Consider the following 26,139-nt stretch of genomic DNA (forward strand, 5'->3'; position numbering starts at 1 on the left):
CCGCTCTGGTAAGTGAAGTCGGAATATGGCTGTGGGTGGAGGGACAGAGGGATGGAGTTGCCATTTTGTGGATTGTTGTCATTACCTGGGTCTGTAATTATGCAAAGCTTAGGACGTTGCCTGGGATGGGTTCCCACCTGGGGCCCTTCAAGTTGCCCCCTCCCTTACTTCTTTAAAACATGAACTGCCTGGTGTGGGTTGATTTGTTTGGCTTTGCCAAGTGCTGGGTTCTGGCCGACAGAGGGTTCCATATAGATGGGTTCTGGTCAGTTGAGGTGGGTGGGGGTCTCTTTGGGGGCATTTACCTCCACTGGGAAAGTAGCAGTGTCCATAGGCTGGTGGGTGAGGGGAGGGGCGGAGCAGTGGGGGAGACCCTGAGGTTGGACCCTCCTGCCAAGGGCAGGTATGCCTGATAGCAGAAGCAGGAGCTGCGGCCAAAAGCCAGACCCTCAAACCCTGACTATGTAAACGAGAGTGAGGACGGAGCCAGCATCAGCTGCCAGCTGGCTGCCCTGATCAGCCTTGGGGGCTCATCTCAGGCTGGAACCAAAGCTGAGGATGAGCGTGGTGGGGAAAAATGAGCTGGGGGAGGTGGGGGGGGGTAGGCAAGGATGGGCAGGTGTGTGCAGGCCTCTGATGCTTACCTGCTGGTGCTTTGTGGCCCCCAGGGGGCATGGGGCAGGGCAGAGTCAGGTGGGGGGGGGGGGACATGGTCTGTCACAGAGGCAGCCGGTGAGGTGTCCAGGGTGTCTGAGACTGAGAAAATCCATAACACCTACGAAGTCGGACTTTGGAACCTGTGCCAACAGATGGGGAAAATCAGATAGTTCTGCTCTTGAGCCACCTGGGGGGAGGTGGCAGAACCTGTGCACCTGTAATTATGCAGGATGTCAGTGCCTATTGGCGTTTCAAAGTGTGAGCTATCATTTTCATAGTTGTACTTTTGGATATCGATTTTTATTTTTTTTAGGAATTAAAATTACCTAGTGCCATAAGCTGCATGTAATGTATTAGCTCCATTCTTTAGACTTGTCCTTATCACTGGACGTTTCTACTAAAATGTTTCATAAACCAGCCACATGGAGCTTCATCGACACAGAAGCTGATTTGATTTGGCTGCACCTCTTCCAGCTGAGACTGAGCGCACGTTTGTTTTAATTGTCTTTGCAGGACAGCAACTGTCTGAAGGCCTTCACCCCGAGGGCTCCTGGTGGTAGTGTCTCTAGTGAGGACCTGGGGTCCCGCTGCCAGCAGTGCTGTCCTCCTGTGGAAGTGCTTGTAGAGTGGGTGGTTGCTGCAGCCTCAGGGTGTCTGGTCCTCTTGGGGTAGAGCCAGGTACACGGCCAGGTCTCATCATCCGTGGGGGACGCATTCTGTCACGTCACTGCAAACACTGTTAGCAAATCCCGAAGCATTAACCTAGGGGAGATAAAGGGCGAGGTACTTGCAAGCCTCTCGTCACAACACTTTACCAATCCACAGTCTTTTTTTATGTGTGTTTCTGTTAAAAGATACCCTGTTAAATATATATTGTTGGTCCTTTAACATTTAACTCACGTCCAGGAGCCCTGGGGTACCTGCCTGTACGAGGCTGGCCTGACACGCGTGTTCTCTCCTGTAGGCTCGTTACAGCCCTGCTGCACTCAGGAATGCTAGACAGCTCCCCAGCGCTACGCTGGGGGCGATTTAAAACAATGCAGCCACCAATAAAAGCCATAGACATACGAAAAATGTGGCACTCGAAGGACGCTTGTTTATAGTAAGAGGGCTGCAGCAAGACGGTAGTGCATCGGCTTGTTGGACCGAAGTTGGGGTTACATGTGTCGGGAGAGTGAAGCTGTTCACTGCTTGGCTCATGTCTGTGATTTGCGGTTAAAAATAGATTTTAGCAAGTAGGCAAATTTGCAAGTACAGAATAATGGGAATAATGAGGTTCGGCCCACATACAGGCTTTATTTCCTGGGCCGCTCAAGCAAATACCATGAGATGGGTCGGGTTAAACAACAGGAATTTGTTGGCTCATGGTTTTGTGGCCAAGAGAAGGGTCTAAATAAAGACGTTATCAAGGCAGTGTGTTCTCCCCGCAAACTGGGGTTCTGGGACCGGCTGCAGGCCACGCTCGGTCCTGGGGGCCCCTCCGGCCCGTGACTGTACAGGGCGGCCCCTCCCTTCTCTTCCGCTGCCCTTGATGTTCAGCTTCTGGCTGCTCCCTGTGGCTTTCTGTCTGTCCGTCTGCATTTTATGCCTATTAGAAAGGGCTCTAGTAATAGGATTAAGTCCGCGCCTGACCGAGATGGGCCACGCCTTAACTGAAGTCGCCTCATCAAAAAGTCCTCCTTACAGCGGTCCACACCCACAGGAAGGGGTGGAGTACAAGGACCTGGTTTTCTGAGGTACATACGTTTTTCAAACCACCACACTCCACCTGCTTGACCCCCCAAATATACACTCTTTCTCAGTGTAAAACTCATGCATTCCATCGGAACATCCCCAAAGTCTTCTATCATTTCAGGAACATACAGCTCCTAACCACCACCCTACCTGTATGTGTGTGCTTATCATACATATAAATCCTGTGCACATGAGTCATGTGATACATATAAATTTATACATCGTGAATATTGACTTCTCTGTCTGAGTTCACGCAGTGCCCCTCATTCCATTCCCACGCAGGGCTCATTCTGCCTCCTTCCTCCCGCCTCCTGTGTTTCTGACTCCCTCCTCCACCCTGAGAGATCCCGCTCTGTTGTACACAAGCAGTCACTTACTTGCTCAATCTTAGAAATACGAAGTCATTTCAGAATTTGTGACCCATACCTCCAGGAGAAAGGAACCCTGTCACTACTTCCATATTCACCTGGAACCCGAGAGCTCATCCCTCTGATGTACTCAAGTTCCTTGGGTTTGTTCACAGCACCTTGATGGGATTCGTTTGAAATACGCTTGAAACATTTGTTTCTGTTTGTGGAATCTATAGACTTCTGCTTGTTCATTTGTTTCTGTTTACTTTGGGGCCCTCTCCCTTCTTGGCTGGTTTTGCTTGTTTCCTTTTCGAGTGTGTGAAACACCAACAGGGTTCCAGACGGCGGATGTTCAGGACAGCCCCCGAGAGAAGCGGCACCCCCAGCCCGTGGCCCCTCTCCCCTCTAGGTCACCAGTCCATGGAGTTCCTTCTTCCTGTGTTCTTTTTGCGCAAATGCGCAGAGCCATGTAGCATTGCGTCATTTCCTTCTCTCTTCACTAGCAGCAGCACACCATAGATGCTCTTGGCTTGTTGCTTTTTTCTTTTAACGACCTGACCTGGAAGTCACTCCTCAGCCGTGCCTGGAGGTTTTTGGAGTTGCCCTCTCTGATGGCACCTGTTCTTGCCTGGGTATGAAATGGTGCTTGTACACTGTGTGGCTTTTGATTTGGTTTTGTCTTGTGCTAGGTTCTGGCACATTTTTAAAACTTTTCATTTCTAAGGAGTTTGCCATTTGGGCTTTCTGTCTTGGGTCATGTTACTTTCTGGTTCCGTTTACCTGCTGGTGGTTCCCCTGGACCCCTCAGTCCCACTGGGCAGGATGCAGATTTAGGGGCGGTGCCTTGCCGAGAAGCAGGCTCTCCCCACTGCTGTCACATGTTTACTGGTTGTGCATGTGGCGCTGTCACCCTCATGCCTCTCAGACTTAGTGTGATTCCTGGAATGCCTGTGGCCATGTCACAGTCCTTTCCCTGGGCCATGGCCTGCCCTGTCTCCAGTCCTGCCGCTTCCTGGGTGGCTCAGCTTTCTGGGGCTCCAGAAAAACCACAGTCTGGTTGCCGTAACCAGCAGGAGTTTATGGGCTCATAGTTTGGAGAACACGGTGGTTTGGAGCTGTGTATACCCCGAAGCACATGTGCTTAAACCCCATCCCTTCCTGCATGCATGAACCTGTCATAAGTAGGACCTTCAGTGAGGTCACTTCAGTTAAGGTGTGGCCGGCCCAGTTAGGATGGGTTGTAAGCCTACTACTGGAGTCCTGGATAAGCAGAATGAAATTTAGACAGAGAAAAAGCCATGGAGGGAGCAGCCAGAAGCTGAGCATCAGTGGAACCCGAAAGAGAGGGGAGAGGCCTGGGAGGACGCTGTGTGCACCGCCACATGGCAGAAGTGCTGGGGACCAGGACCCCCACAGCCAGCCCCAAGGCACAGTCCCTGGGAAGGAAGCATCACCTCCATGACGCCTTGATGTGGACTTCTTGTGGCCTCAGAACCGTGTGCCAATAGATTCCCATTGTTCGGGCCAGCCCAGGGCTTGGTATTTGCTTGAGCGACATGGAGACTGAAACAGGCAGCTGGGAGTCCATACTCATGGTGTGGGGGGGCTGCGCTTCCTCGGAAGTCTACAGCCTAGATGGTGGCAGCTGGCCATCAATAGCTCAGTCTCCCTCTGTCACACACTGCCTCCCGTGCTTCCCACTTCTGTGTCCAAATTTCCTTTGCTTATACAAACTGTAGTCACATCGAATTGAGACCAGCCTGATGCAGTTTGGTTTTGCCGTAGTAGGATCTTCGAAGATCCCGTTCCCATCCATAGGATCAGGGCAGGATTGGAACCCACCTATGTGGAGACGGTTTAGTCTCCCACACTCAGCAACTGCACGTGTTGTGTGGGGCCCTGCCTTACCTGCCTTGGCCTCACTTTGTGTCCCCCACCCCGCAGCGGCCTTGGGGCCTGTGGGGCCATAGGAAATCTCCCGGGAGGAACTTGTGCTTGCTGGACAGCATCTGAAGTGGGCTTCTGCCATCTGCCCTTCAGCCTGGGTGGTGACCAGCTGGTCTCTCGTCCACCTTTCGGCTGGGAGGTAATCATCTGAATGTGCTGGGTGTCTGGCTTGCACAGTAGGGACTTCGACATTTTCCTTGGAGATGTGAGAGCCATGGCTGCTGTGGCCACGGTGTCCTCCTCTGGACGTGTATTTGCTTGAGAATACAGTGAGCCTGCCCACAACTCTGCTGCTGACCAGCCTACTCCGGAGCCCTGTTCCCCTGGGGGTGCTTGGGACCCCGTACTCCACCATGCTGCAGCTCTGGCTTTCCCCATCTGTACCCCTGCGACCTCACCTCTCCATTACAGCGGCATCTGGCATTCACTGAGTGCTGAATCCAGCCCGCCTGCCACAGGCTGCTGTGTAAGCGTTAAATGCGCCAAGACCCAGAAAGCCCTGAGTCAACAGGGTGGGGGTCAGGGGCCCCAAACCACTTCCTCTCCCATGTAGCCAGACAGGCCCCTGTCCACCCCCTGGGTTCATGACCAGCTTTACCTCGTCCTGACTCTTGCTCCCTGGTAGTGGCCCTGGCCTGCCCCTGCGGCCTCCCAGGACTGCGCGCTGGCCCACCTGCTCCCTTGTCAACTGCCCACTCCCCTGCCAGCTGCCCACTCCCCCCCTGGCCCTTCTCCTGACATGCCCACCCTGGGCCACAGTGCAGCAAGCCCTTCCAAGGTGCTTGGCCACCAGGGCCTTGCCTGCCTTTCACTCTGATGCCCTCTCGTCCTCCCTGCTTGAGGAGGCGAGCGTCACATGGGGCAGTCTTGGCCCCACCGTGTCCCAGAACCATGGCTGTGGGGCGAGCATGGGTGAACTGGTCAGCACTGACGTTACCTGAAAGGCCAGGCCTGTGGGGAGGCCTCAGCACAGCGCCCGTTTGTTGTCTCACTTATTTAACCCTGCTGGACAGGGACAGGCCTGGGGGCAGGACCGCCCGACCCAGCACACCATACCCCTTGATTTGGGGCTCTTGCCTGCCTTGATTTGGGGGTTCCCACCTGCTGCATGTCTCACTTGGCCTTTGTGCACATCTGCTCTGAGGCCAGTCGGGGCTTCTGTGTGAGAACCAGCCGTCAGTGCCCTGTGGAGCCTCGGATCTGCCTTGGGCAGCAGGCATGAAGCAGAACTTGAGTATTTAGTTTCAGTGTTTTTAAATGGCATTTATTTTCCTTTAGACCTTGAGTTTTGTAGCTGAGGTATAAATCGGGGGCTACTGAGCTCCTGAGCTCCTGCCAGGCCTCTCTGCCTCAGGGCCTGCTCTTGGCCGGGGGGTGGGATGGGGGGGTTCAGCCAGCCTGCCTTTGGGGCCACCCCAGTGCCAGCTCAGCAGGACCTGGGAGTGGTCTCTCATTACGGTTGAATTGTGTCCCCCCGAAAACATGTGACCTTCACTGGAAATAGGGTCTTTGAAGACATGTTATGAGTTAAGATGAGACGAAACTAGTGGGCTGGGCCCTAGTCCAGTCTGACCAATATCCTTATAAGAGCGGGGATGTGCACACAGGGACAGGCACCGAGAGGGGACCGCAGAGGCAGACACCGAGGTGTGGTCTATCAGCGGGAACGCCCAGGATGGCCACAGCCCCCAGGAGCTGGAAGAGGCAGGAGGAGTTTCCCTGGAGCATCCTGGGGAGCCCAGCCCCGCCCACACTTTGATTTTGGACCTCTGGCCTCAGAATCGTGGGAGAATAAATTTCTGTTTTCTCCAGCCCCAGTTTGTGGCTCCTGGGACCGTTGCTTTCCCAGGCTGTATGGTGCTTTGCATGTGGTGAGCCTTTGCAGTGCGCTGGGCTTGTAAGCGTCTCAGTGAGGCCAAAGTAAGATCAAGTTGTAGGAAGAGAAGGGGTTTGGAGGCCCAGGGGCTGCTTCACTGTGGCTGTCCAGGGCCCCATAGGCTGACTGTGCAGATTTGCCCTGTGGCTTCTTTATGTCCACTGTGCTCACTTGTTCACTTGCTGCCAGATCCTTTCGGTGCCTGGCCCTGTGCTGGCCCCAGGGGCACCAAGGCGGACACGGTGTGTTCTGATGGCCAGCAGGCTGGGCACTAATAGGCTGGCCTGGCTGTGTTAGACTGCTGGTTTCTTGGAGAGGGCGTGGTGGGGGTCCTGCCTTCCTGGGGGACACAGGGTCTGAGTCCTGAGGGTGTCGTCAGGGGGTCCCACCTCCCTGGGGGGACAGAGTCCGAGTCCTGAGGGCATGGTCAGGAGGTCCCCCTCTCTGGCGGGGCAGGGTTTGAGTCCTGAGGACAGATTAAGGTTTTCCAGGCAGGAGGTAGAGTTCAAGGCTGGGCAGGACATTCCTGGATGCGTTCTTGGCTCTGTGTTTCAGGATGTGTTTTTCTCTATCTTGTTAGGTTTTTCTGAAACATTAGGGAGAGCCTGCCCCGAGGCCCTGGGGACAGCTGTCCAGGGGAGGGTGGTGTCCTCTGCCTCAGTGGGACACGCAGGTAGGAAGGGAGAAGCCTCCCTGGCACCCGGCAGGAAGAACAGGGGAGGGTCTGCTCCCTCACCTAGGCCCTTCCTGTCTCACAAGCACGACACTGCCTAGGCTGGGTGGCAGACTCCCACACAGGTACCCGAAGCTCAGGACATGGAAGGATGCCAGGAATGCGGAGCAGGGGTCTGCTGACTTCCTGGTGGTGGTTCGGAGGTGGCGGGCCGGTTTGAGTGCTCTCGTTCTCCTAGGCTTTCATTGCTCCAGGACAGGGTGAACTGTGGCCCTGAGGGCATACCCAGCTCACCACCTGGTTTTGTAAATAAAGTTTTATTGGAACACATCTGTGTCCATTTTAAGAATGAGCTGTCTCTGGCTGCTTTTCATGCTACAGCAGCCAAGTGGAGACGCTGTGACAGAGGACACTGGCCCACAAAGCCAAGAATACTTACTTCTGGCCCTTTATAGAAAAAGCGTGCCGCGCCCTGCATTGGAGGCTGCTCTCTGCAGTTAGGACACGGGCGCACTTGAACACTGAGCCACATTTGGAGGGCTCAGGTTGGATTTTGTCCCCAAAAGCCATGTTTGGGTCCTAAACCCAGGGCCCACAAATGTGACAGTATTGGAAACAGGATTTTAAAACATGTGATTAGTTCAGATGATGCCAAACTTGAGTAGACTGGGCCCTGATCCAAGGTGATGGGGGTACTTGTGAAAAGGGGAGGGGGGGCACAGAGAAGTATAGAGAGAAGGCGGTCCGGGAGACGGAGGCAGATGCATCTACAAGCCAGTGAGCCCAGGCACCCCAAAGCCAGGAAGGGCCAGTTGCACATACCTTGATTTTAGACTTGTGGCCCCCAGAATTGGGAAGCAATGACTGTCTGTTTTATTTAACACCCCAGGTTGTAGGATTTTTCCTGGCAGCCCTGGCAGACCCAAGGAAAACAGTCTCGTCTGAAAGAGCAGTGAGATGGTGCCCCTTTCTGCTTTCGGGAACTTGGGCAAGGCGCATGACAGGAAGTCATGATGAATCCCCAGGAAGGGGAAGCTACATCCCTTCCAGCAGCCTCCTTGACCACATTGCCCAAATCCTGGTTGCCAGGAGTGATGGGGAGCATCGAAACAAGAATTCTTTCAGTGTGCTTCCCACGGCTTAGGTTATGTGTTTATGCAGGACAGATTTTGGGCCCACCTGCTCTGAAGGCTTCAGTTTTCCTGTGATCCTTTTTGTTTAAAGCAGCGTCTATGTGGTTTCTCTGCCAGTCTCTGCCTCACAGTCTTCGAGATTGGAGGGCCTGTGGTCAGCTGGAGCTGGCATTCGCTGCAACAGATGCAGTAGTAGGGGCGTGTGCTGGGGAGGGTGAGCTCGGGACCTCTGTCCAACCTCCCTGCTCTGCTTGAAACTGGCTTCTTTGGAGAGAGCATGGGCTCTGGACTTTGTAGCATCCCTTTATTGCTGTGTGTTCTCCTGGTTCTCCTCTTATCCCTCAACCCACCAACACTGAGTTCCCTCACCTGTAAGTTGGTTCAGCAGGGCTCGTCAGTGCCGTTTCAGCCTGTTTTGGGTCCATCTAAGAAAGGCTTGCTGGGTGAGAAGCTGCCCCTCGGAGTCATGGGTGGAAGTGCTTGCTGCCCTTACTGCAGTTTCCTAACCATCTATGCTTTGTGTGCTGGCCTCAGCACATTGGGGCACGGTCCTCTCTCCTCGGTGTTGGAGGCGCACGGGGGCTGGGAGGTGGTGGAAAGACCAGGCTGGGGGCTTGTCTCTACTTACCCAGGTCTCCAGCGAGCCTGGGAGACTCCCCTTGGGGTAACAGTGCTGGGGCGAGCCTGGGGCGAGGCAACGTGCACACCTAGGCCAGATGCCAGGAATAACCTGGGAATGTGTGTGGGGGCGTGCTGACCTCCATGTTAAAGCCTGGGAAACTGAAGCTGAGGGACATAGGCTCAGCCAGGCAGCCTGGCTCGCAGCCTTCTGGGGTCCCAACCTCTTGCTCCCAGGGTCTCTTGTCTGAACCCCCCCATTTGGCTTCGGGTGTCATGGACCCCTGCCACTGCCTGTAGGCCCCCCTCACCTACGTCTGACCCACTGCAGCATCCAGATGAACAGGTGGAGGTGTGCTCCCAGAGAGCTGATGGGAAGTGTAGAGAGGCAGTGATGGGGAGCACTTCCAGACATTTCTTTGGGAAGTAGATCTGAGTTTTTGCTCTTGTCGCTGCCACTTGCCATGCACATGATGGAATCCTTTCACGCGTTGTTTTGGCTCATCCTCTGCCATGGGTCTATTTTTTATTGTATATATAAAATATATCTGCCATTTAAAAATTTTTTAGTATACAGTTGTATGGCATTAATTGCTTTTATAATGCTGTGCCACCATCACCATCTTCTGTGCCTCACAGAAACCCACTGTGAGTTCCATCCCCTCTCCCCACAGCCCTGGTAGCCCCTCACCTGCTTTCTGTCTCTGTGAATTCTAGGTATTTCATAAAATTGCGATCATAAATATTTGTCCCTTGCAAAGCTTGCTTCACTAAGCAGGTTTCAAAGTCCATCCATGTATATGATGTATCCCGGCATTGTTTCTTTTTATGGGCTGGTCATTATTCCATTGTATGCAGATATCATTTTGTTTATGCATTTTTCAGTTGATGGACATTTGGGTTCCTTCAACTGTTTGGCTATTGTGAATAATGCTGCTATGTACCTTGGTGTACAAGTATCTGAGTTCTGGCTTTCACTTCTTTTGTGTATATCCCCAGAGTGGAATTGCGAGTCATATGGAGATTCTGTGTTTAACTTCTTGAGGAGCTGCCAAACTGTTTTCCACAGCAGCTGCGGCAGTTTACATTCCCACCAGCAATGCACAGGGTTCCAGTTCTTCCATGTCCTTGTCAGTATTTGTAATTTCCCATTTTTTTGGATAGTAGCCATTCTAGTGGGTATGAAATAGTCTCTCATTGTGGTTTTGATTTGCATTTCCCTAATGGCTAATGATGTTCACCCTCTTTTCATTTTTACCAATTGGCCATGTGTGCGTCTGTTTTGGAAACATGTCTATTCCAGACCTTTGCCCATGTTTTAATTGGGTCATTTGTGTTTTGGGCAATTAGAATGTTGTTGAATTTTAGGAGTTCCTTATATATCCTGGATATTAAACCTCTATCAGCTATATGGTTTCCACATATTTTCTCCCGTTCTGTAGGTTGTCTTCTCACTTTCTCGATAATGTCCTTTGCCCAGTAGTATTAATTTTGATTTTTTCTTCTTTTGTTTGTTTTTTGGTGTCATATCCAATTCCAAGTACGATTTCCTGAAGATTTTCTTCTATACTTTTAGCTGTTTTAGGAAATAGATCCATCTGGAGTTAGGTTTTGTTTTTTTTTGTTACATGTTAGGGTCCAACTTCATTTTTTTGCACGTGAATTTGTAGTTTTCCCAGCACTGTTTGTCAAAGCAACTCCTTTGCCCATTGAGTCAGAAATCAGCTGACCATAGATGTGAGGTCACTTATCTCTTGACTTAAGGAAGTGGAGCAGAAAGTGCTGACGTTCAGGTTCAACTTAAAAGTGTCTGATGCCTGTAGCCACTGTGAATGCCCAAGAAATTGAAGGGATATCCTTCTGTCATTAGAAAACTATTACTTAATTCAGCAAAGAAACTTCTCACATCTTGGACTGATAGATGTGGCTCTGACCCTGGTCTTCACTGTGTCACCTTTATTGTGTTCTTGTTATCAGAAAGTATCCACCAGCATCGATGTTGGGACCACAATGTTTGTCAGGTGCATCCATCATTTGAAGGTAGATCAAAATTGCAGCAGAAATGAAAGTTTTTGAGTACTAGCTCACCTCAGGGTCAGGAGCACAGGCTCATCTCTGAGTTGGGAGCACTGAATCTGGGAGCATGGACACCTCCTTGAGTTGGGAGCATTGGCTCTCCCCTGAGTCGGGAGTACCAGCTCACCCAAGTCGGGAGCACTGACTCTGGGAGCACCAGCTCTTCTGAGTCAGTAGCACAATCCTAGTTCGCAGATGAGGCCATCTCAGCTTTCTCATTTTTTTTTTTTTTTCTCACATGGGCAGGCACCGAGAATCGAACCCGGGTCCTCTGGCATGGCAGGCAAGCATCCTTGCCTGCTGAGCCACTGTGGCCCTCTCATTCTTTCTGACTTTAGTTTCCGCTGGTCACCCTGGCACTGAGGTCACAGAGCCAGAAGCACCCCTTGCCAGCATTAGAAATCTAGGGTCTGCCCTCTGTTTGCCCAGCCCCATGCCCACACCTCAGCTCCACAGGGCATCGTCTTGTTACAGTGCAGATGTGCTCAGTGCATCTCAGAGGGGGTTGGGGCCTGACCTGTGCAGGACAAAATGCCCCTTGAAGATGCTTCCTCAGAAGAGATTTAAGTGTCCTCTTGGGAAACACCAGATTGTTGAATCTTTGGAGTTAATTTTTCATAAGTTTTTACAAATTTGAGAATCTTGTGGTTTGGCAGGGCTCAGTGTCAGTAACCTTGGTTTGAGAAATCTCTGGCAGAGAAAAGCTCTGTGTGGCCCGTGGCCAGGGCGCAGCCCCCAGCAGACACTGGGGTGCTCAGTCCCCATCACACGGAGTGGGCGCGCCCGACCTGTACCGTTCTGTCCTGCTGCCTCTGAGCAGGTGCCTGCCGCGCGTCCGCGGTGCACCATGCCCTGCTGAGCTGGACCTAGTTCCTGCCCCTCATGGTGCCCGAGAATCCCCCGGAGATGCAAGTAGCCCACTGCCTGTTGACCAGTGGGTGGCTAAACAAGATGTGGTCCATGCGTACAGAGGGCCGTTATTCAGCTATAAAAGGACTGAGGTTCTGACACGTGCTGCAACATGGGGGTCCTGGAAGAAGTCACGCTGAATGGAAGAAGCCAGACCCAGAAGGACGGAGGCTATATGATTCCACTGATGAAGGCATCTAGAATAAGAGAGGCCACGGCAAAGAAGGTAGATTAGAGGCCAGCAAGGCTGGGGGTGCAGAGAGGGGAGTTCTTCCTGATGGGCACAGGTTTAGGGTGAAATCTGGGTATTGGCTGGTGGAGATGGTCACCCCACGTTTGAATGTGATTCATGCCACTGAATTATACACTTAAAAATGGTCAAAATAGAAGTTTTTATGTTATATATGTTAGTGCAATTTATAAACAAGACCGTGTGGGTACAACTCTGCCCTGAGCCCAGACACAGGGGAGGCCATTGTGGGTTTTCAGTAGGACCCACAGCATCCGATTTGCCCCTGAAATGTTCCCTGTGCCCACCGTGGATAAGGGGTCCGTGGGGCTCAGTGGGCAGTGGGCATGGCGCGGTGAACTGGACCAGGTGGCGGGGAACGGGGATGCAGAAGCAGATGGATGTGAGGCCTGGTTTGGGGGCAGAGGGCAGAGCTGGCTGTGAGGCAAGGAGCAAGAAGATCTAAGGGCCCTTTGAGGGTCTGGCCTGAGCAGCGGCCAACCTGAATGCTGGGGGCAGGACGGGAGGCTGTCCGAGGGCATTGAGAGTTGCTGTGGGCTCTTTGTGTCACTGTTGAAGTGCTGATGAGACACTGAGGAAGGCACCAGATAGACTGAGTGGGGCTCGTGGGGTGGCCAAGCAGGGACACAGGCTGGGGGTCAGCAGGCCACCTCCGACGACTGTGCCGGCCCGGCGGGAGTGAGGTGAGGTGTCTGGTGCCTGGACACTGGTTATGCCTGGGGAGCCCCCATCCTGGGCAGGGGCCCCAAACCTAAGCTTTGTATTGGAAGGTCAGCAGCTGTGTCGGGGCACAGGGGCAGTGGTCACACAGCAGGTCCTTTGACAACCAGATGTCTGCACTTGTCTACCTTGGGGCTCCTGCCCACGCAGGGCAATCTGGGCCAGGTGCATGGGGCCTGTAGGTGTGGGGTGCACTGGATGGTGAGTGGGCCTTGGTCATTGCACCCCTCCCATGATCCTTGGAGCTACAAATATTGCCGTCTCCTGTCCACGCTGTTGCCCCAGTCAGCTGCTTGCCTGGGGATCTTGCTGCAACCCCAGGTCTTGGTGACAGCCATGCTTAGGGCCTGTCCGTCCAGTGGACAGAGGCATGGCAGAGGGCCAGACACCTTCTGGGGGTGTTTTGGGTGGGGGAGTGAGGGTGTTAGCTCTTGCTGGACCCTTGTGCTCCCCCTCAGGAGCACCCTTTGGGAGCAAGGGTCAGCTTGCTGATGGAGAGCGGGTGCTGTTTTCCTGGGGACTAGGGGGAGAGCCGCCAGATAATGACAGGGTGGAGGGCGCGCTGACCACTGAGCCCTGGCTTAGGGAGCACCAAGCTACCGGGCCACAGAGAAAAGGGGTTCCGCCAAGACGCTCTGTGCTCTGTGCCCAAGGAGGGTGAGCAGGAGAAACAAAGCCCTTTGTGGTACCCAAGTCCAGGGTTCCCCAGCTCCTGCTGCTCTGTGTGTTGGGAAGCCATTCAGTGGGTTTCCAAAGCAGCATGGTTTGGTGCCCCAGGGTTGGCTGTGGCTGTCCTTATCCCGTCCTGCAGAAGGCCGGCGCTGGGGCCGGAGGCCAGTAGGGCTTGGGCACCGGCACCTCCTTGCAACACAGGCCCAGGGCTCTGGGGTCTGGAGAGTTCCTTCGGCAGGATGTTTCACCCTGACTGCACCATGCCCCGGTGCACATGTGTTCATATACTCCACGTCCACGCAACTCTCTTAAGACAAGGGGAGCCTGAGACGGCGGCTGGGAGAGGGACTTCCTCATGCATCTCCTTCCGGGTGGAGGTGTGGGGCCATGACCCTCACGGGTGGGTGGGGCCCAGGAGCGACAGTGCCACCCCTGTGCTCAGCGGATCCAGAGCCAACCTGACAGCAGCATTGGCTCCTGTACAGGCGGTCATTTGGTCAGTCTTATCTTGTGACCCAGGCCAGAGCCACTAGCACAAGCTCCGTGCAGGCCAGCAAGTTCCGGATGAGAGCAGGCTGCGCTGTGGGAGTCTGCAGGGGAAGGTACCAGCTGTCTCTTGGACTGGGAGAGCTTGGCCTCCATGTCTCAGGGTTGGGTGCAAAAAGGCAGGGCAAGAGGTGAGATGGCACCTCCAGGTCACCAGGCGGGTGTGCAGGAGGCCACTGGGGGCTGTATGTTGTTGGTGGGGTGGCTTGCAGGTCCCCAGGTCAGAGGTGGGTGTGTGCCAGGTAGCGGCTCCAGACAGAGTGTCCGGGATGCAGGCTGGGCGTGGGGAACAGAGGTGGCAGCTGGAAGTGGGGGGCTGGAGGGGTGAAGGAGGGCTAGGCTGGGTGTGGGGAGTGGGGATGACAGCTGGAAGCTGTGGACTGGAGGGTGAAGGGGGTGCAAGACTGGGTGTAGGGAATGGGGATGACAGCTGGAAATGGGGTGCTGGAGGGTGAAGGGGGGCTAGATTGGGCGGGGGGAGCGGGGAAGACCACCAGTGTCATGGCCAAATGGAAAAAGCTTCTGCTGTGGGGTCCAGCCTGCCGTCCACACGCCAGCCCCCCGTTTCCTGTTCCCAAGACAGCGCGCTTGCTCCCGGTCTGTAAGTTGAGGGGTACCGACTCTGGAGGGGTACCAGGTGCCAGGGCTGGCTGGCCCAGCGTGAAGATGGTTGGGGTGCAGGGTGGGGGGCGGGAGGTTGGCCTCCGGGACCTTCATGGCTAAGGGGGCTACATGTTTGGACGTCCCCGAGTACTGAAGCGAGGAGTTGAACGGGAGGGCCTGGGTGGCAAGTGGTGCCCGCGGCAGGACAGGCCAGCAGGTGGCCGCTGCGTAACTGTGGCCTGTGGCCAGGCCTGGCTCTCCCGGCACCACTGCCTCATTAGCTTTCCAGAGAGGCAGCCTCGGCCGCAGGGAAATGGGCGTCCTGAGAATCCTGGCCCTCCGTGAGCACAGGCCCTCAGAGAGTCTCGGCTGATGTAGAAGCAAACACTGGAATCCTGAACCTCCCATCGGCCTGGCTCCCCTTTCCTTAAGGCTCCTGAGCATGGAAGGAGGGTATACATCCATTTCCTCTCCTCAGCTTTTTAATATTCTTTAATTAAATAAAGCTACAGGGAAGCGCAGTAGGGAATTTGGAGAGAATCTGAAAAACACCCACAGCCTCAGAGCCTAAGGCCGGACCCTCAGCCCTGTGGGTCCTCAGAACCTGTGTTCTCCTAAGAGGGGTGACAGTATGGCCTTGTGTAATTGCCCCAGTCCTTTCACTGACCAGTTCCAGCAGGAAATGTTCCAGAACAGCCCACCCGCCCGGCCTCAGGGCCACTTGGGTCGCCCCCAGCCCTACCCTTTTCCGTGGGCTGTGTGAGACTGGATGAGAGGCCACGTTGGGACTGAACCGTCCTGGCCCTGCTGCACTGGCCACAGACTGCCCCAGGCTCTCCCTCCTTCACGTCTTCCTTTTTTTTTTTTTTTTTTTTTATTTTTTGAACATAGCAACGTACAAACATGAACATTCTTACCATATGATCATTCCATTCTTGGTATATAAACAGTAACTCACAGTATCGTCACATAGTTTTATGTTCATCACCACAATCACCTCTCAGAACATTTGCATCAATCTAGAAAAAGAAATAAAAAGAAAAAAATTCGTACACAACCCTCCTCCTCCCCTCCCTGATCACCAGCATTTCAGTCTACTAAATTTATTTTAACATTTGTTCCCCCTATTATTTATTTATTTATTTTATCCATATGTCCTACTCATCTGCCGATAAGGTAGATAAAATGAGCATCAGATGCAAGGTTTTCACAATCACGTAGTTATGTTGCAAAATCTATATCATTATACAGTCATCTTCAAGAAACATGGCTACTAGAATACAGCTCTACATTTTCAGGCAGTTCCCTCCAGACTCTCCATTACATCTTGACTGAAAATTATATAATATCTATATAGTACATAAGAATAACCTCCAGGATAGCCTCTTGGCTCTGTTTGGAATCTCTCAGCCATTGACACACTATTTTGTCTCATTTCATTCTTCCCCCTTTTGATCGAGAAGGTTTTCTCAGTCCCTTGGTGCTGAGTCCCAGCTCATTTTAGGATTTCTGTCCCACGTTGCCAGGAAGGTCCACACCCCTTGGAGTCATGTCCCGTGTAGACAGGGGAGGGCAGTGGGTTTGCTTGCCGTGTTGGCTGAGAGAGAGAGGCCACATCTGAGCAACAAAAGAGGTTCTCTTGGGGATGACTCTTAGGCCTAATTTTAAGTAGGCTTAGCCTATCCTTTGTGGGATTAAGTTTCATATGAACAAACCCCGGCTTGAGGACTCCGCCTATTGCTTTGCTTGTCCCCATTGCTTGTGAAAAGATCAGTAATTCTCTAAGTGGGGAAGTGGAATTCTCCCCCTTTCTCACCATTCCCCCAAGGGGACTTCGCAAATACTTTTTTATTCACTGTTCAAATTACTCTGGGATTTATCGGGGCATCACTCTGAACAAGCCTACAAACTCTCATGCCCTACTCAAGGTTCCATGTACTTATGATGTTCAATTAAGCTGTCCACATAAGTTATATTAGGAAATGCACTATCAAAATACAAATTTTGTACCAAGTAAACGTTTTTTGCTTTAGTCTCACACATAAGTTAAAGTTTTAAAATATTAATTACCATCTATTTTCAACACCCTGCAGTAATGACATTCCTTTGTTCTTCTTCATGGAAAAACATTTTTTAATTTGTACATTTAGTCACTATCATTATACACTCCAGGCATTCCTAGATTATACCATCTCCATCTTCATCGTCTATCTTTCCTTTTGATTTCATTTGTGCCCCCAGCCCTCCTTCCTCTATCCTATCTATCTTATTTCTATCTTGTGATGGTCTTTGTTCCCAACTGAAATTCTCCAAGTTCATTCACTAATGTCAGTTCATATCAGTGAGACCATACAGTATTTGTCCTTTTGTTTCTGGCTAATCTCACCCAGGATAATGTCCTCAAGGTCCATCCATGTTGTTACATGCTTCATAACTTTATTCTGTCTTAAACAGCTGCATAATATTCCATTGTCTGTATATACCACAGTTTGTTTAGCCACTTGTCCGTTGATGGACATTTAGACTGTTTCCATCTCTTGGCAATCATAAATAATGCTGCTATAAACATTGGTGTGCTAATGTCCATTTGTGTCCTTGCTGCATGTCCTCTGAGTAGATACCTAGCAATGGTATTGCCGGGTCATATGGCAGTTCTATACTTAGCTTCCTGAGAAACCGCCAAACTGTCTTCTGCAGCCTTCGCGTCTTCTTGAGTGACGCAAAGGGGTCTCTGTGTGCCAGTAGGTAAGTTTTCTCTGCTCTAAAGTTTGCACGTCTGTATACTGAGCTCTAGTAATTTGCATCAACTTATTCACAGTTTTACAAGAAAGATATTAATCTTTCATATGTTGCATTTATTGCTTACATTTCCTGTTTCACTGCATTTCTGATTTTTAGTTTTTGACAACTGGAAGTTGTTTACTTTGGCCTGCTCTTGTCAAACTTTTTTATTTTACGCTTCTCTTTTTTCAGTCTCCTAACGTAGAATATTATCTTCTCTCTAGGGATAAATACTGAATTCTCATTTCTTCTGATCTGTATTTTTTCAAGCTTACTAACCCTTTGGTCCCTGGGTGTCGCTTTCGCTCCAAATGGCCATCCACGCACACCAGCATGTCCTCCCCACTCAGCCCCCCTGGCTCCAGGGAGCACGTGGGCATTGGCACACGACGTTCAAATTCCAGTTGCTGTGGTTAGCGCAGCCTCAGACAGCGGGAGGGTCTGTGTGTGCTGCCTGCCTGTCCAGGAGTGCCCATAGGGCTCAGCTACCGTGGAAGGCACTGTGAGTTCTGGAACATTCCACTCTAGGTCTCAGCAATCTCCTCCTCACCTGGGCAGAAAGCCTTGTCATAAATTTTGTTGCATGATGATGCCACAGGGAGTGGAGAAGCCTTGGGGGCTGGGACAGCATGTTGGGGCAGAAAACTGGGGCTTCCCAGGCTGGACTCAGCTGTTGTTCGAACATTTCTCTTGCTGAGCTGTGCGATACAGGAAGCCAGCTCTCCCGGCCGTTGTGGCTTGTGGGGAGGTGCCCCAATGGCCCGGGCTCCTTCCTGCTCCCTCAGCCTCCCGCCCTCCTTGCCGGGAAGTAGTCAGTGTCCTTCGTGGTACCAGGCTGAGTGCCAGGCCCTCCACATCCCGCCTCTGACTTCAGGAAGCGCTTGCCTTCTTGGTGTGAGTCCCACTTTGGAGGTCGGAGCTGAGGTTTAGAAAGGCTGCTGAGGGGTGGAAGCTGGCTTCAGTCCCACTCTGTTCTGAGCCCCTGCTCCTCTGGGACACCAGGGCCTCTTGACAGGTTGGGGGGCTCAGGCTGGTGGGTCCCCAGCCCTCACTGGTGGGCTGAGAAACTGGGTGTCAGGACCAGGCCTGGGCCTGGGGTTCCTGTGTGGGCTCCCCAGTGAGGTTGGTGGACTCACACAGGGCCACTCATACCTGCCCCCAGGATGTCGAGGTTGCCCTGACCTTCGTGGCCCAGCAAGGGGCAGAGATGCGGAGCTGTCCTTTTTTGTGTGCATATGTGCTTGCATTTGTGTGTGTTGTCTGTGTGAGCAGACAACGACTCACCTCTGAGTGTGGGCGCGGGTGGGTGCAGGGATGGGGAGGTGTGTGGACAGTGGGTAGCCTACAGAGTCCCTGGACCTGAGACCCTGTGGGAAGGGCTAGGCTGGGGCCTCGCCTGGTCCAGCAGACATTTCCCGTGGCTCACCCACAGGGCTGCCGCGCCCTCTGCTGGGTGTCGGCTGCTGCCCTGGGTGGCATGGGGCCGCCTCAGCCGTGTTCTCCACGGTTGCTTGTTAAGACCTTGAGGAGCGGTCAGCCCTCGTCCCCTTCTTGTCATAGATGCTCTTCCTGCTTGCCTGTCCTGGCATCTGTGGGCTGCTCTGTGAGCCTGTGACGGTACCCCCAAGGACATGGGCCACTGTGCCGCGTTAGAACTGCGGGGCCGGAAGGTATCCAGGGAGCTGGGAGTGACCCTGCTGCCCCCTCTTTTCCAGGAACCCCCACCGTCATGTCAGGGTGAAGCAGAGGGGCTCAGTGCTGAACATGCTAAGGAGGCTGGACAAAATCAGGTTCAGAGGTCACAAGAGAGACGACTTCCTCGATCTGGCAGAGTCTCCCAATGCCTCGGATACCGAATGTGGCGATGAGATTCCCCTGAAAGCACCTCGGACCTCGCCGCGGGACAGTGAGGAGCTGAGGGACCCCGTGAGTATGCCTATGTGCCTCCATCCCCCCGAGGGTGGGAGGGGGTGCTGCCAAACTCAGCCGGCCCGGGCTGGTGAGTGGCAGCTTGGGGCTGTGCACCACCTCACATGGGTCCTCTCACGCCAGCCCTGCCCCCCCTGTGCACCCATCAGGGAGGAGACCCCTCCCCGGGCCTGTGGGAAACAGCTTTCGTGTTGTTGAGGCTTTACCCATGGGCTGCCTTGCTCTGCCTTCCTGATGGGTTTTTGTCAGTGGCTGGCACACTTCTGGTGGGGGAATGGTGCCGACCCCAGGCCTGACCCTGGGAGCATTTAAGTTGGCGGGGGGGACTATGTGGGACATGACATTCTGGGGTGAAAGTCTCCCTGGCAGTGTGGGAGATGACTCCCAGGGGTGAGTCTGGTCCTGGCACTGTGGGATCAACAGTTTCATCCTGACCAAAAGGGGGAAAAGATGTGGAACAAATAAAGCATCAGTGGCTGAGAGAGTTCAAATAGAGTTGAGAGGCTACTCTGGAGGTCACTCCTGTGCAAGCTTCAGTTAGACATTGCTACTTACAGTGGTTTGCCAAACCCCAACCAAAACCATTCCTGCCAACCCTAAAGAACACCTAGGGTTCTGTCAGATTCTGCAAAGGTTCCGTGTGCTAGAGTAACTTTCCAGAAACTTACACTCTCCAGATGGTTCCTAGGCCAGATAAGTCCTGAGACCCAGAAGGCCCAGCCTCTCTAGAGCATCAACTAGTCCCATCCCCCTATCCTATATTGTTGACATCTCTTTTCAACATGAAAAAGCCCTAATATTCCTGAAGGTTGGGAGAAGGATCAAAGGAGGAGGAGGAGTTATAACAGAGAAGATAGGATTTAACAAATGAGTATGATTGCTGCAACATTATACTGATATTTCTTTTAGTCTCCAGTGTTTTAGAGCAGCTAGAAAGAAAAACTTAAAATTGTGGAACTGTAACCCGTACTAAATTCTAAAATATGTTCAATAACCACTTGTTACATTGTACTTTAAAATTTATTGCTTTCTTATATATATTATATTTCATGTTAGAAAATGTTTTAAAAAATTAAAAATAAAGTGTGTGGGGGTTCTGGAGTACTGCTGGGGAACTGTGTGGCTTTGTCCGTCTGGCCATGTTGGAGTGCAGGTCACCAGCCCCAATAGCTGGCTGACCCCAGTATCAGCCCTCCTCATGTTTCGCCAGGCCCTGAGGGCTGGCCAGTGGTGCCCCTCATGTGAGCAGTGGGAACTCACTGACCCCCCGCTAGGCTCTGCAGCCCAGGCCTGAACCCCTGGCCTTTTGAGATGCCTGGGCTTCATCATGGGGTGGGGGTGGGGCAGTGGGCGGGGTGGTGGGCTCTCCGTGGCTCTGGGCTCAGCATGTGGGTGCAGCTGCCTGTGTCCTGCCCCCCTGCTCCACAGGGACGCTCAGAACCACCCTGTGCCCATGAGGATGACCCGTGAGTGTGGACACTGCTGTTGATGGCCCCTTGTTTCCTCACCGAGGTCTCTTTCCAGGTGTGGTCTGTGAGCACCTGCCTCATTGCCTCCCTGTATTATTAATGCTTTCTAATAGGGCAGTGGTTGAGCTTTTGCCCCTGGCAGGAATGAATAATTCACCAGCGCTGCTTCCTAAGAGCTGGGCACGGCTCCCCAGCCACCCTGACTAGGGAGTGAGTGCTCTGCCCTGGTGCCCGCCCCTGCCCCAGTCTCTGCCCTGGCCTCCAACCCTGCCCCGGTGCCCGCCCCTGCTCCTGTCTCTGCCCTGGCCTCCGCCTCTGCCCCGTCTTTTCCCTGGCCTCCGCCTCTGCCCCGTCTTTGCCCTGGCCTCCACCCCTGCCTCTGTGCCCTCCCTTGCCTCAGCCTCTGCTTCTGCTCCTGCCCTGGTGCCCACCCCTGCTCCTGCTTCTATTGCTGGCCTGGGTGGGGTGTGAGCGCCTGCTTGCTGTGCCCCCTGCTGCAGCCAGCCTGCAGAGGAGCAAGGCTATGAGGGCGAAAGGGGGCCTTGAGGGCCGAGGGCCATCTCCTCGGGTGATGGACTTTGGGCTGAGCAGGAAGAAAAATCCCCTGCCAGGTTCTGTGCTCAGCACGGGCGGGGACAGGTGAGAAGGCACATGTACAGTGAGGCTGAAGCTTGATTCTTCCCCCAGCTTCCATGCTCTGTCCGTTTGTCTGTGTAGTCAGGGCTCAGTGGCACCTGCCTTGCTCCAGGCACAGTCTAGATAGAGGCCCAGGCCCTCCCGCTTCCTTGTGGGTGTCTGAGAGGGGGCGAAACGGGAAGAGGAGCTGGTCCCCGGAGCCCACCTGTGGACTCAAATCTGACTTGGCCATGTACTAGCCACGAAGCCCAGGGCATGCTCCCAGCATGGCTGTGCTGCCACTTGGGGTGCTGGGCGGATCCGAGGAATTAGCGTCAGGGCACCCTGCCTGGCCCACAGGGCCTGGAGCCTGGGGGCTTCCGCCAGGACGCAGCAGCTGGGCCTGGGCCAAGGGTGCCCTGAGGGCGTGGTGCCCGGGGCTGCATGTGCTTGGCATGGCAGGGCTCCACAATGGGGGTTTCGGTCTCCCGGCCCACACCCTGCCCTGGAGCAGGGGGCGCAGTGGCTGCGGAACTGTGGGATCTTGGCCTGGCTGAGGATCCATGTTGGGTGGGCAAGGGGGGCCTCCGTGGCCTCCTGGGCAGGGGAAGGGCAGTAGCAAAGCTGGTCAGTCCCGGGGAGTGGGGGCAGAGCTGAAGGTTTTCTGGAGGCGGAGCCTGAGGTGGGAGAGTATGGGGGAGAGGGGCTGTGCGGGTATGGCATGGTGGGGGCTGGCCAGGGCCTGGGAAGAGTGTTCAGGGTCCGGTGGTGAAGGGGGTAGGGGGGCCACTGGGGAGGCAAGCTCGGGCCTGGAGGGTGGTGCAGGCTGTGCAGTCTGCTTGGTTGGATGGGGGTTGCTGCCACCCTCTCAGCTGAGGAAGGGGGTGCAGTTGCTGGAGGGGGCGTGGTGGGGTCCGAGCATAGACCTGGAGTCCCTGTCCTTGAGGCAGTGGGCAAAGGAGGTGCAAGAGAGGGAGCCCTGGCAGGATTCTGACGCCGGCGTTGGATGGGGCGGGGGCACCTGCTGTGGGGTCAGTATGGCAGGCAAGCAGACCTTGTGTTGGGCCCCAGGCCAGCCGCTGGCAGTGGAGACACCAAGGGCATTGCCCACCCTAGTCTAATCCTGACCCTGAGCCTCAGCGTCCTCAGTTAATAGGGAACGGTGGCGGTGAGAGTGCTTAGCCGGTGTCTCACACTTGGTAGGCCTACAGATTTGGTAATTATTAATGAGCATGAAATATTCATTGATTGAAATCCTCCTCTTGCAGCCACGTTCCGGGAACAGGTAGAATGTGTTCCTTCCCTCACCAGCCCGTCTCAGGGCCCTGCTTGCCAGTGCTGCTTCCAGGCAGGGCCACGAGGTGGGATCCTCTCACGCCTGGTGCCCGCTGTCCTCCTTGGGCACAGCTGCGGCCTCCGCCGCCTCCAGGGAAGCCCTGAGCGCAGGAGCAGCGCCTGGGCCCTCGTCACCTGTCAGCTCTCCTGAGACAATGTGTACGCCACACCATTCGCCCCCCAAAAGCACACTCATCATTGTGGGTATGTTCATAGGGCTGTGCGGATATCACCATTCTCTAATATTAGAACATTTTCATCATTTCATTTAAAAAGAAACCCCCTGCCCGTTAACAGGTGCTCCCCATTCTCCGTCCCCAGCCCCAGCCGCCACGAATCCGGAGGTTTCACGGAAATGGAATCCCATGGAGTGGAGGCGCCTGGTTCTGGCTCCCTTCCCTGAGCCCCGGGTTGCCGCTGTCGGCCCTACTCCAGTCCGCAGTTGGCTGGCCCGCGTCCACGTGGCCATCATCTGTGGGGACACTGCCTGGCGCTGGCTCAGCGCTGTGAGCACGCCCGTGTGGGATAGCTGGGGTATGGGGGGAGTCCACGCGGCGCCGTACGAGAGCTGCCAGCTGTCCCACACAGCCCACTCCCCGCCCAGCCCGGGGCCCTGGTGCTTTTGAGCACGAACAGGGGGCAGCACCTCCACTATCTCCCAATAGCTCTCGGCCAACTTGTGCCTGTCCCCATGCACTCTCTGGCCCAGCCTCCCTTCCTCATGGCGGTGTGTCCTGCTGTAGGGTGGCAAGGGCCCTGATTCCCACAACCCAGGGGCGGGAAGCTGTGTCCCCGAGGTGTGACAGTGTGGGTTTAGGCTACACTCCCGCACTCTTTCTCGTGGCCACCTGTGGGTCTCGTGGCAAGGATGGGGGTGACTGACAAGGCAGGGAGGGAAGGAGGGGTGGGGAGGGGTCCTGGGCGGCAGGTGGCTCCAGGGGCCGGGCGGGGTGCCCAAGAGTGGGTGGGAGACACCCTCGCCCAGGCCCCTCTCCTTCCTTTCTTGTCTCCCCACTTGGGTGGGGCCGGGTGGGCACCAGCAACCTGCTTCCCCAGGCTGCCCAGCCACTGTGGCTTCGTCCCCCAAACTCGCCAGTTGTTGCCCCCACCAGCCCGCTCCTGCAGGACAAGGTCAGCCTGTGGTGCCCCCTCGCCACAGCCCAGGCCCGGCTCTGATGTGTCACCCTCTTTGGCCAACAAGGAAGCTGAGCCCCTGGGCAGTTAAGTCACAGCCAAGGTCACATGACAGCTAGGGCCAAGCAGGGCCCTGTCCTCCTGCCCGCAGTCCTGCTCCCAGAGGCTGCCAGCCTTACTCACCCCCAGTCCCACTCACACCCCCTCCTCGCTCACCTCCCCAACCCTGCTCATACCCCCGCCCCGCTCACACCCCCAGTCCCACTCACACCCCTCTCCCCGCTCACACCCTCCCGCTCTGCTCACCACCCCCAACCCTGCTTACACCCCCGGCCCCACTCACGCCCCTAATCCTACTCACACCCCTCTCCCCATTCACACACCCCCGCCCCGCTCACGCCCTCCTGCCCTGCTCACCACCCCCCACCCTGCTCATGCCCCCAGCCCCACTCACGCCTCTAGCCTCACTCACACCCCCAGCCCCACTCACACCCCCCCACCCTGCTGCACCCCCCAATCCCAGCCCCTCTCACAATCCTGGCCTTGCTCACACCCTCCCCTGGCCCCACTCACGCCCCTGGCCCCACTCACGCCCCTGGCCCCACTCACACCCCCGGTCCCACTCATGCCGCCAGCCCTGTTTACCTCGCAGCCCCATTTACCCTGCAGCCCCATTCGCCCCCCTCCTCTTCGCCTGCCCATCCTCCTGCTGTGCTCCCCTTCACATCTACCTTGCCTGCACCCCGTGAGGGTGGGCACTGGTTTGGGTTTGAGGGCTCTGGGACCTTTCCCCACAGGCTTTGAGGTGTGTAGACAGCAATGAGCACACCCGGCCCCTCCCTACCATGGTAGTGGGGTCCTTGGAATGAGGGTGGGCAGGCCCTTGGCTGGTCCCTGGTGCTGGGCGCCTCTCCTCAGTTCCTTTCTCTGTCCCTGGGCGCAGACATCTCTCTGTGAGAACGGTTTTGGGGTGTAAAGTAGTACAGCCCTGGGAAATAAAGGGGGTCCTGTCTGCTCTTGGCCCTGCTCCCTTCTCACCATGCTCAGGACTAAAGCCCCCTGCCCCTAGCCTGGTATGCCATCTCTGGGAGAGGGACTCCTGGTTCCGTGTCACTTGAAAGAATCCCAGGAAGGACCTGTAAATTCGAAGTGGTGATGGCAGCTCCAGCCTGGGGCGCTGTGGAGCGCACACCTCAGGGCTCAGTGGGCAGTGGTCGTGTCTTATGAGCTGTCTGGGTTAGGTTGCTAACCCAGAGATGACCAGTGGCCTGGTCATTTCCCGGGTGGGTTCGTTGGTCCTGCCTAGCTGGGGCCTGCCCCTGCCCCTCAGTCACTGTTCCAGGGCCACTCTCTGCAGACGGCAGACAGGACGCAGAGACTGGTGGACCGGGGGTGGCCCGGTTATTGGAATCTGTTATGTACCCCAGAAAAGCCGTGCTCCTCTAATCCATTCTTGTGGGTGCAGGCCTATTGGGGGGGGGGGCTTTTGATTAGGTTGTTTCCATGGAGGTGAGACCCGCCAAATTCAAAGTGGGTCTTATTCCTTTGCTGGAGTCTTTTATGAAGCAAATGAAGACAGAAAACACAGAGACAGATGCAGAGAGCAGAGAGGAAAAACTGAGTGAAGGACGCAGAGAGAGAAATGCCCAAGACACTAAGAGAAGACCTCAGGACATGGAGAACTCAGAGAGGTGTCCCTGGAGAAGCAAGCAAGGACACATGGAACCTAGAAGGAACACATCCCGGGATTGAAGGGTGAGCAGATGCCATCCCACATGACAGAGGAACCCCAGATGCCAACTGCCTTTGTTAAGAGAAGATACCCGCTTCTTGATGCCTTAATTTGGACATTTCCATGGCTTAGAATTGTACCTTCTAACTTAATAAATCCCATTGTTAAAAGCCACCCCATTTCTGGTATATTGCATTTTGGCAGCTTTAGCAAACTGAAACAGTATCTTTAGGGGAGATACTGACTGTGAACAGAGGGAGTCAGTTAAAACTAGCATATGGGATCTCGAGTGGTGGCCCTTGTGGAACAAGACAGTGGAAGGGTTCAGGACTGTGAATCAGGCTTCTGAGTGAGCTGGCCTCGATACTTCATTTTAAGGC

The 26,139-nt window shown here is 54.5% G+C and overlaps 1 protein-coding gene across 5 annotated transcripts in view; it reads left to right on the top strand.

Annotated features, from left to right (window-relative positions):
• Window positions 1-26,139, top strand: part of GRAMD4 (GRAM domain containing 4) — a 96,328-nt gene that overhangs the window by 22,717 nt on the left and 47,472 nt on the right. For 4 of the 5 annotated variants that reach the window (XM_077169196.1, XM_077169194.1, XM_077169192.1 and 1 more), the window contains exon 2: window positions 19,261-19,471. In XM_077169196.1, coding sequence (XP_077025311.1) covers window positions 19,310-19,471 — 162 coding nt within the window. In that variant the 5' untranslated portion in view covers window positions 19,261-19,309. Of the gene's footprint in view, window positions 1-648; window positions 3,374-19,260; window positions 19,472-26,139 lie in introns of those variants that run through there. The other variant, XM_077169197.1, reaches the window with a different exon arrangement.

Source organism: Tamandua tetradactyla, chromosome 7, assembly GCF_023851605.1.
Source record: "Tamandua tetradactyla isolate mTamTet1 chromosome 7, mTamTet1.pri, whole genome shotgun sequence".
In the NCBI taxonomy this organism is placed as follows: Eukaryota; Metazoa; Chordata; class Mammalia; order Pilosa; family Myrmecophagidae; genus Tamandua; species Tamandua tetradactyla.